Source organism: Nicotiana tabacum, chromosome 5 (assembly GCF_000715075.1).
Source record: "Nicotiana tabacum cultivar K326 chromosome 5, ASM71507v2, whole genome shotgun sequence".
Classification (NCBI taxonomy): domain Eukaryota; kingdom Viridiplantae; phylum Streptophyta; class Magnoliopsida; order Solanales; family Solanaceae; genus Nicotiana; species Nicotiana tabacum.
The window spans coordinates 1,407,326-1,418,218 of record NC_134084.1 but is presented as its reverse complement, the minus strand read 5'-3'; the positions used below and the strand labels follow the sequence as shown (position 1 = coordinate 1,418,218).

General features: G+C 35.9%; 1 protein-coding gene across 6 annotated transcripts; it reads right to left on the bottom strand.

The window, feature by feature from the left end:
* Positions 1-545: 545 nt before the first annotated feature.
* On the bottom strand, positions 546-10,660 carry LOC107827721 (serine/threonine-protein kinase BLUS1). 6 transcript variants are annotated; one of them, XM_016654905.2, is made up of 22 exons: positions 10,367-10,659; positions 7,241-7,495; positions 7,027-7,151; positions 6,883-6,927; positions 6,563-6,644; positions 6,397-6,465; positions 6,095-6,265; positions 5,953-6,018; positions 5,387-5,455; positions 5,211-5,282; positions 5,027-5,088; positions 4,243-4,515; positions 3,608-3,738; positions 3,397-3,491; positions 3,144-3,203; positions 2,876-2,977; positions 2,695-2,746; positions 2,535-2,590; positions 1,591-1,655; positions 1,446-1,497; positions 1,045-1,156; positions 546-955 (listed from the first exon to the last, which is right to left on the bottom strand). In XM_016654905.2, exons 1-21 carry the CDS (start codon positions 10,529-10,531, stop codon positions 1,088-1,090), a joined length of 2,136 nt encoding a protein of 711 aa, XP_016510391.1. In that variant the 5' UTR covers positions 10,532-10,659; the 3' UTR covers positions 546-955; positions 1,045-1,087. The 6 variants fall into 6 exon arrangements, with proteins under 6 accessions (XP_016510391.1, XP_016510392.1, XP_016510395.1 ...); XM_016654906.2 differs by having other exon boundaries at positions 546-774; XM_016654909.2 differs by adding an exon at positions 8,246-8,303 and having other exon boundaries at positions 546-1,156; positions 10,367-10,507.
* Positions 10,661-10,893: the final 233 nt, after the last annotated feature.

The following is a 10,893-nucleotide window of genomic DNA, read 5'->3' as shown; positions in this document are numbered from 1 at the left end:
CGATGTGAAACGACACAATCTATCCAAACATTATTTTTATCAAATGATACAGTACAATACAATATAGTACGACACGAAACATTAGAAACGATGCGTAACAACCATCCAAACAAGCTGTAAAAGGGTTAATATTGCAATTATGTGCAATTTAACTTTAAAAATACTAAATGAAATTGTAAAAGTATGTAAAAATTAATTTAGCCATATTTTGGCATAAATATAAAAATCCAATAGATGAATTATCAAAATAATAATTTTGAAAATAATTATTGGAAATTTTATGGATAAAAAAAGGAAAATAAATCAATTTAAAAACCTTTAAAATTATGGGAAAAATAATAAAACACTTGGACATGCTTATATATGCTATTTTGAAGGTATTTTGCATATTAAAAATATATAGGGAAAAATTAGGTATCAACACCATGAATGACAAATATTGTTTAGACGTACATTATTCTCCAAAGTAAGCTTAATAGTAGTAGAATATAGAATACAAGGTCAAAAAATATGGATGAATCCTCCCTCGAACGACTTTAATAGGATTACTTAAGCATGTCCTGGTCTCATTAGGTATATATGAACAAAATTACAACTTAATGTATATTCAGATTACAAGATAAATCCAGGATCTAAAATAAATTGGCCAAAATTTTATTTTAACGGCATAAAAAGGATATAGTGGTACGAGCCTATAGAACAGATCCTGTTTGACTAAGGAGGTTGTTTTTCCGGCATAAGAAAGATAATACCTCTGGGACTGGAGACGTGGATCTGCACAAGAAGCCTGTATTCAGCTCGCGCTCACCCAATAAATGAACAAATTCTCTACAAACTGATGATTCTGTTTATTCATCACTTGGAGCTGGATTACTCCATGAGCTTCTATTCAACAATGGCGACCATTTTTTCCCGCCATGTGAATAGTAAACTCTGCTCCTTCCTATAACTCAATCTGCAAGTCTTAATGAATGTGTCTGAGTTGGTAATTCAACTTGGATTAAAGAATTTGAAACTGTGGCTGTCGCAACATCAGACAGAAACCTGAATATACACATCTTTACACAATCGTGAAGATCTTTTGGCATCAAGAGTCCAATTCTCTCCTGTCCCAATCTTCCTCCCGACTTGACATGGCATTTAGCCGCTGTTGCAACTAGCAACAGTAGAAAATCATTGTTAATAATATAACGAGAAAGAAGCCTCTATCCGTCCCCCGTGCAGACTTCACTTTTTTCTTTTTTCTTTTGGGTGTGTGTGTGCGTGTGTGGGTGTGGGTGTGGGTGTGTGCGCGTGGGGGGGGGGAGGGGGGGGAAGCACCTGCTGGTCCTAACCCCTGAAAGAACTTAAGTCATAGTCTATATCTTATATTTTATTTCTATTTTTCGATCCACTAAACAGTTACATGACCTATTGCATAAACGAAAACCAATTAGGTCACTCACCTGCATGTATTTTAGTCTTTCTGTTGTTAATTCATCCGTCAGGTTAATCATCCTGCGCAATTGCGATAACATCAGTTTAAGAAAAGAGTCTGCATAAAAGAGAAGCATGACGACAAAGTTGATGTGAGTCCACAGCTTAGCTCACCTAGCTTGAAGCTCAGATACTTTGACTAGCAACATGCGCTCCCTCTCAGAAACAGTTGCTTCAACCTGCAAACCAGCTGGAACTTTAGAGTCTTGATGAATATGAATGTGACAGCAATGATGACTGGAATATTTAGGATGTATACCAAGTAATACATATAGAGCTACACAAGATGAATACTTCAGAAGTACTTGAAAAAAATGAATATTTCAAAGCATTGAGATTGAGGTTTGATACAATATTATCAGCTGCAATTACCTAACAAATCAGTTATTTCTCTGGTTTCTATGCAGCAAAAGCTAAAATGAAAATCAGGTAAAAGGTAAAATCAAAACATCTGCTGATAGGTATTGGTCAGCCCAGAGAAGTTTCAATAATGGAACATCCACCTGTCAAATGATACATGAGACTATATATTGTAATGCATTGCCATTACTAATAAAACATCTTCTCTGTGTGTTACTAATAACAGCAGATGCAAATGGATTCAGCACCAGGAATTTAATAAAAGATTTTTAAAGGGTAAAGCTGAGAAAGAAATAGATAAAAGAACACTAACAAAATGAGGGGGGGGGGGGGGGTAGCGCGAAAGTTGCCCATGACCAATTATCAGGTGGTTCATAGCATTAAATTGTAAAGATCGTGGGTACAAGGAAATTCCTCCAAACTATTTAGGAGCTCAGTGTTACCATTGACAGGTATAATCGCTGGAGTACAGTTCAAAAGTATGAGATAAGGCATCTCTAGTTCATTAAATGAGAAAACAAAGTTTTTAGCTAGAAAACTAACTAGCGGATAGTGTAGCTGTACACGCACATGAGAAGGAAAACCGTGAACATAAGCACAATGAACTTAAAAGAAATTAATTTCAGTATTTCGTTTTTAAAAGGAATATGTTTTCTAGAATAAAAATCATATTGTAAATGCAAAAACAGTGTACTTACACTTCCATTATTCTCTGGAATATGCTGTGGAGAAGACAACTTTCCATGTTGTGAAGCTGAGAGAAACCAAGAAATTCAAAATAATCCAGAAACCATGTTACCATTAGAACACGTGTTCTCTACGTAATAAGATTAGACATATCATTAGATGTTTACTCACCGTCTCCTGCCTCAGATTGTTGCAAGCTACTCAACAGATTCATAATTAGATCCTAGTAATAGAAAAACAGGAGAAATAAGGAGTGGTTCTCTTTTCAATAGGGAGAGATTAGAACAAGAAGAAAAATAGATGGTGCATGAAGTAGTAATCTTATGTTCCTATCATAAACTTGAAACATTACCTGTTGTATTGATGTCTGTTGAAAAAGATTTTGTAGGTGAGGCATCAGAACTGAGGCAGGAACATTATCATGGCCAAGCTCCTTCGGTAGTTGACCGGGAGGCTGAAAATTGATGAGCAATATCCTACCATTAGATCCATTAATTCTTTTTCTTCTTCATTTTCGTTTTAGCTTGTCTAAGAAGCAGAGTTTTAATGTGGGGCAAGGAGGTTTTTTTAGTTTTCAAATCATTTAATTGTGGCACCAAAGAAGGGACCAATTCACGAACCATCAGTTTGGAATCCAATATCCAGTCTCCAACACTAGCAGCCTTCCTCAATTGTGACCCCTGGGTATCACATGAATCTTATGTCAAAGATAGTACAGGACATATGTTGTCTTATGCTGAAACATAAGGCAACACTGAACAGCTTACTTGAGAAAAATGTCAACGAAAGGTACATAAAGCAATATATTAGCATACATATATAGGTAAGACAATTGTCACCAAAAAGGGAGAGATTTTAAAAGAAATGATGTACCTTAACAAGATCTACATTTTCTGAGGTTACAGAAAACCTCCCTTTTATTTGAACCAAGTTTGTCACTGATTTGTCATCTAAAGAATCTTTTAATCCTGGAGAGAGAACAATTACTATTAGCGTAAAGCAAAATCCAGCTTCAGCATGACTATTCCTATAAAACATAGTCAAAACAATTTTAGTTAAAGAACTTGCGGGAATGTGTTAATACCCCCGGATGAGTTAATTGGAGCTGATTTACTATTTGCTGAAGCTCGGTTTGGAAGCGTTAAAGGGCCACTAAAGCTGGGCGCTCTTCGTACTTGATGAGCTTTTTCCGCTTGTTGGTTTTCAATCTTGATTCTACAACAGGAACATAAGTTACATGCGGCAAAGTTTGTATTTAGATAACATGTAGCAATAAAACAAATAAAAAACATATAATACCATTGGGCCAACAAATTAACAATTTTACCATACTTCGCTGTGCACAAATCAGCTGGTAAACACAACAAATAACACCATATTGAATTAATCCCTAGTCTCAAGGTCAGCCTCGATAAGAAGTTACTAAAGCGCTAAACATGACAATGACAATTATTTGTCTGTTGGAATTCTAATTGTTCAAAATAAATAATGATCTGAAAAAGAAATGGATAACCAGCCACAAAGATATAAAGAGACCAATTTCAAGCATATGGTTCCAAAAGCTTCACGCACAAGGAAATTTTGATCAATTTCTGTCGACATAACAGCTGATTAATGAACTGAAGGAAATGGCTATATTGTTACTGAATCATCAGGTTTCAAATTGTTTGGTGCAACACAGGAAAAGCAGATAAAACAAAACAATAAATTCTGTAAGACCTTTCAAAGTTGTGAGCTCTTTCTGATGCCGAATGACTTAGGATAACACCTGGCATAAGCGGTCCACTCACACTTTGATGAGTTTTTGGTGTTTGACTTCTACTCTTGGCCTGTACTGCATCTTTGTCTGAGGTAAGGGGTGGAAGCTCTGTTTTTGATGAATTTTTCTTTAGTCGACCTTTCTCCTGATGGTCAGAATCCAGTTTATTACATTCCAAATCATTCTTTCTCTGGCATTCAGCTAATGTCACTTCACCAACACCTTCTTGCTCACTGGAATATAGAAAGTATTGAGGGAAAAATCAATAAAATTTGATCGAGATGATAATACTTATGATACATAAAGAGAATGGTATAGTTTCTCACATGATACCCAATCTATCATACTTTGATGTTAATAACAAAATCTTTTTTTACATTTTCTCCTGGAGACAGAGATTGTCATGCTACCTGTGAGAAAAATAACTATTGGCGGCATTCGAAGATATAAACCCCTATAACAAACTTTGGATGAATACACACATCATTTATGGCTTCATTTTATTAAGCTTAAAGAACTCAAGCTGATTAATACTTGAAGTTCAATCCACGGCCAGGTTTCCTCATTGCTAATTAACACTAGAAAAACGTCAAAAACTAACTTGGCATTTCTTCTACGCTTTGTAAATTACAAGTTAACTGTCTCGTACTTCTTTGTCCCTGCATCCTCGCCTAACTATGTAACTTGGAGTGGATAAAATGGTTATTTTCTACAGTCACTGAAAAGAAATAGTGTCGTGTGTACCTGGAAATAGTATCTTGTTTTAAGGAAGGTTTCCGATCATTGATTGCAGAAACCAAATTCTCCTGTATAATAATAGCATGTATTATTATCTAATGCAAATGGTAACTTGAAATATAACTCAAAACCTTTTTTGATAAGCAAAAGGTAAAAATATAACTCAAAAGCTGTTTATAATTGTAAGGACCTTGTAGTTCATATAAGATTTCATGCTTTCATCTTCTTCCCTAAACTCCGGTATTTCGTCATCATCTTGCACCTGCCACAGTGAAAGAGAATTCTGTCTTACTTGGGTTCAGGAAAAAAATAAGAACAAGTTGAAATTATCTATATCACTTTATAGATGTCTTCTCATGTACATACCATTGAAGCTTGAAACTTTAAATCTTCCAGATCAAAGTTCCATGCACTAACACCTCGTTTGTATTCACTCTGGAAAGAGAGTACAAGATATTAGATCAGAACAATATCAAAGGAGTCAACCATCCTGTTTATATTCAATCTTAGGTGCTACTGGTAGAGAATATTAAGAAATTTTAAGCTAAATTTACTAATAGGCTCAAGCAAACCACCCCAAAAAGGAAAATTTCTTTGCTTTCAAGTCAAGAATTGCCCTAAGCCTAGGCAGAATGCACGTATGCAACCAATTCAGCCAAGAGCATATGGAAAAAGTATAGCATAGGCGCTTTGGAGAACAAATAAATGCAGGAAACTGAAGATTACCTTTCTCGGCTTTTTGGCTAAAAGCAAGCATAGCATAAACGCAGGAAACTGAGGATGGTCTACCCGTAAAAGGCAGCAAAGTATTAAAGGAAAGCTTAAACAGAGTTTTGCAAAGCGAGAAGCGAAGTAGCAGATCTCCCCTTTTTGGGGAAGTTGAGCACAGTATTACACAACAAAAATGTCATCAATAAACAATTGCCTCAAACCTGTGATATTGCTTCCTCCTCGGATGAAGGCATTTTCTTCATAGCTAGTTGTGCAGCATCTTTAAGCTGCAGTATATTCATCAAGGAAAAATTAAATGATGCTAAACAGGAAAAATCTTTCAACAGAACTATTATGAGATACCTGGAGGGCTTTTTCTCGATTCCACAGTGGTGGTAAGCCGGCAAACAGTTTTTTAATAGAAATCTCTGGAGGCTTCACATTTTTGAAAAAAGAATGTCTCAACAACTTTTCAGCAGTTGGCCTTTTAGTTTGATCTTTCACCAAGCACATTGCAACCATTTCCTTGAATGACTATTAAAAAAACAAAAAGTTTGGATTTCATACATGAAAAGAACATAAACGTTGAACCATCACACCTTTAGAGCAAGATCATCCAAATATATCCAGCGTCAAAATCAACCAGTTCAAACTAAAAAAATTACCTTCGAGAATTTTTTATCACGGTCATAATCAAGTCCAGGAGGAGCACTATTTATGGTCATGAGCAGAACCTATCACAGGAGAACCAAGGCCAATAATTTCATGTAATGTATACGCAAGCATATAGCTAGTATTATTCTTTAACACTCTTGGTTAATGAATATATACCTTCATTGGAGGGTACTTTGAAAATGGTGCATGACCATGAGCCAACTCTAAGGCAGTTATTCCAAGTGACCAAATGTCAGCTCTGTAGAAGGACGATAAACAAATCATGCCTCTCAAAAAGTAAATTAGTCCTGGTAATTATTCTTTGTTACCATGTATAAGTAAATATTTTAGTAGAAATATCCATGCAATGTTCTGCTCAGTCAAGAATAAAATGAAATATTTTAATCAAAGTTCAATATCACATCTTAACCAGGTATACAAACTTGTGCGGAGCTTGCTCAGCAACAAAAATTTTATACAGTGACAAGTAAACTCACTTGTAATCATATCCAGTTCCAGGCTGCAAAACTTCAGGTGCCATCCTACAAAATCAGTTGAAACACTTTGAGAAAAACAAAAAACATTCAAAGAAACAAAGACGACGGATGGAGAATCGGGTAGTAAGATGCTTATATACTCACCAGCATGGAGTTCCTGTAAAGGTATTCCTAGAATGCTGCCTATCACCCCTGTCAAACATGCATGCAGAAACCCCAAAGTCGGCGAGCTTTACTACCCCATTAGTGTCCAACAATATATTCCCTGCCTGAAATAACACCAAATATCACCCCCAAAAAAACACAAATATCACCAGTGGAAGAATCAACATCAGGAGGGAACTTTAGTTTAAAAAACCTTAACATCTCGATGAATGTGTCCATGTAGATGTAGGTATTCCAAAGCCTTAAGAGTTTCTTTCAAGATAGAACCAATAACAGCTTCTTCAAATCCATCAGGATATGCTATCTTCATGAGGTGTAGACAAGAACCCTCAGCCATGAAGGGCATTACCACCCAAAGATAGTGATCAACAACGAATGAACAGAATGCCTTTATTAGATTTGGATGGCCGATTAAACTCATTATTTGAGCTTCCTTGCGAATATCATCCTGTGAAAAGTACAATTTGTCTTAAAAAAACATATAGAAGCAGGACTGTAGGACTCTAACAAATATAAGTCTTCCTTTGCAGTGTCGCAGTGTTTACTCCTCTAAAAGGCAAAATGGTGTTTTTACAAAAAGTAGTACTTTGTTCAATTAAATAGTCAGCAAATGCAAATTTAAAAAGCACGTGCAATAAGGAACCAAAAGACAAGGAAAAGCATAATGCGGGGGGGGGGGGGTGTTATTCTGCAGCTAATACGCTTTAGTTATGACATGGAATGAAAAAGTTCTAAATTAAATACCACATATATCAAGCTACCTATTTCTTAACAAGATCGACAGGAAATCTCTCTATGAAAGAATAAATCAAACCAGTCTCGTTAAAATTTGTCATCTGCAGTAGTAAGTAGAAGTTGCAAGTGGCAAGCTTCTTTTAACTTTAAGATGATAAATTGTAAAAAAAAAAAAAGGGGGGGGGGGAGTTGATTATCCCAGATGGAGTTAGTTTCAAAATTCTGCCTTTAGGATAGAGATTTGAAAGCATTGTCTAACTAGGTACAGTAACCAACAACTCCAATATTTTGCATAAACGGATAACTACTCCTGCACAAAACCAACCCTCCCCAACCAAAACCACAAAAAGGAAAAGAGAAATCATGGGTCTGGTAATTATCTGTCAATGCATACATATAAACGATGATACCACCAATTGGAATTTTGTAAGAAGCTGTTATCCCAAGTGTAACAAGGGCATACCCTTTTTTGCACTTTCGTACCAAGCAATAGCTTGAAGTGTGATAGGGAGGACGTTCAACTGTAGTTAAATAACTGAGTTTAAATAAGAGTCCAAAATATGAAAAATCAAAGGAGAGTAGATAGAACCAATACTTCACAATACTAGCAATTGATCATAAAGAGGTTCAAGCATTCATGTTATAATCTTGTGAACTGAAGATGTAAATGGATTTAGCATGTTGGAAACTTTAAAATATATGAAAAAGTTGGAGGTTATGCAGCCGCAGGTATTATCCAGAGATACCAGTTTATTAATTTCAAGATTCTGTCATGAACTACTGTCACCAGCAAAATAAAGCATATCAAGTCTTGTGTCGGCACTTGGAAAAACCTAGCATAGAAGAGCATAGTTACATTTTGCAGTACCTTCTCTGACACTTGTCTAAGGCTGGTTATAGCAAGGAATTCTTTATTGCTGACACCATTCTATAGTTAACTTCTCTAGAGCCTAGTGCTTGAAGATTCCCGCCCAAAAGACAAAAAAAGTGGTAATCCCAAAGAGCTTATTTTGCCTAAGACATCTTTACCTGGGAAAAAAACTGAGTTGTTATAACATAACAGGTTACAATTATGCATTGATGATTATTATCTGGTCTTTCCGGCATGCCCTCGAAGAGAATATTGGAGACTAAGATTAATGATACTCAGATAGGCCTAGTAAACCTGAATCTTCCAAATGCTAATACAATCCAAAAGGAAGAATAGAGAACATCCAAACCTGCAAATGTTAGCAGCTCCAGCCACTTCAGATATTGAGCTAATTAAATTAGCTATATTTTATAAGCTATTCTGACCAAATCAAACTTTGTCCCACACATGTGGCCATAACGGATCTTATATATGCATACTATTTCGAGAGCATATCTACGCCAGCATACCAAGTTAATACGAGAACTACCGCCGACAAAAAACTCATGTTTAAGCTCACAGTTGTCACTTGGAGCTATTAGGAAATGAAGCTTGTTACATCAGTCGCTTGCAAACTACAAGGAGTACACACTACAAAGTTGACTCCATTTTTTAGCCAAAGCTAAGAAAAAACCACAATTCAACTGTGAAAATTTCTAGTCCTCACCTCCCCTAAATGAAAAAGAACAAAGCTTCATACAACTCTTGCTTCTTCTTTTATAAGGGAACACTTCCACATTCTTAAAACAGCATAATACACCTATTACTTTTTTCAAAATTTTTAATAACCGTAAAATTTGTGATTTTACAGCTTTGAAACTTATTTGATAATGGACGGGCCATAAAAACAAAAATTCCTTTTCCGAACATAATACATGATTTGAGCCAAAAAAAACAAAAAAAAAAAGTGGGTTCAGTTGTACTTGTACTTGTGCTTGCTGTAAAAGAACTACATCCACCTAGGAGTCAAATCACATTTAACTCAATTCCACGTTCTTTAAACAATATAAATACACCTATTAACTCTTTTTTTAAATAACCACAAAATCCATTGTTTCCAGCTTCGAAACTGAGTTGATAATGGACCTTCCTTAAAGACAAAAATTCCTTTTACAGATATGCATACATGATCCAAGCCAAAAATGGTGAGTTTAGTTGTACTTGTACTAGCTGTAAAGAACTACATCCACCTCAAAGTCAAATCAAGTCAAGTCACATTCAAACTCAATTCCACACTCTTAATAAACAACATAAAGATACCTACTTTATTTTAACAACCACAAAATCTAACTTTTCCAACTTTGCAATCATGACCTTCCTCTCTACCATTCTTCACTTAACATATGCATACATTCTCGAGCCAAAGGCAACTTGTACCTAATATAAAGAACTAAATCTACCTTAGAGTCAAATCAAGTCAAGTCACATTCAAACAACATAAAAACAGCTACACACCTACGTTTTAAAAAACCACAAAATCGACTGTTTCTAGTTCAAAACTCAACTGATACATGATCCGAGCCAAAACAGCGGGTTCAGTTGTATTTATACCTGCTATAAAGAACTACATCAACCTAGGAATCAAATCATATTCAAACTCAATTCCACATTCTAGTTTAATAACAATAAAAATCGCTATTTCCAGCTTTGAAACTCAGTGGATAATGGACCTACCAGATTGCTATTGCAACGATCGAGATCCAAGCACTTGACTGCCACAACTTCATTCAAAGGTGCATAGATCGCTCTGTACACAGTTGCACTTGCTCCGTATCCAACTTCTTCTAGAAGCTTGTAATCCTCCGGATTCGCCGTGTAACTTCTCTGACCGCCGGCCATCTTCGCCGGCCGGAAAATCTGTTCTCAATTTTTACTTAATAAACTGTTGAAATGCTCGCCTAGTTAGAGAGATATTCTAAGGAAAAAAAAAATGAATCATTTAGCTTTGATTTTTGGTTTGTTGTTTATTTTTTATTTTTTATTTTCTCGCGGGTGAAAAAATTATTGAAGCGAGGGAGTCGAGGAAGGAGTACGGGTTCGAATATGGGTAGACCCGACCCATATGAGATTGCTGCATGTGAGCTCTCCACGTGGAGACCCGTACACGAGGGTACAGTACGAATACGGTTCCGGGTACTTATGCTGACGTGGATAACAGTGCGAGGGTACTGATAGAATACGGTCTGGTACATTATATGTTG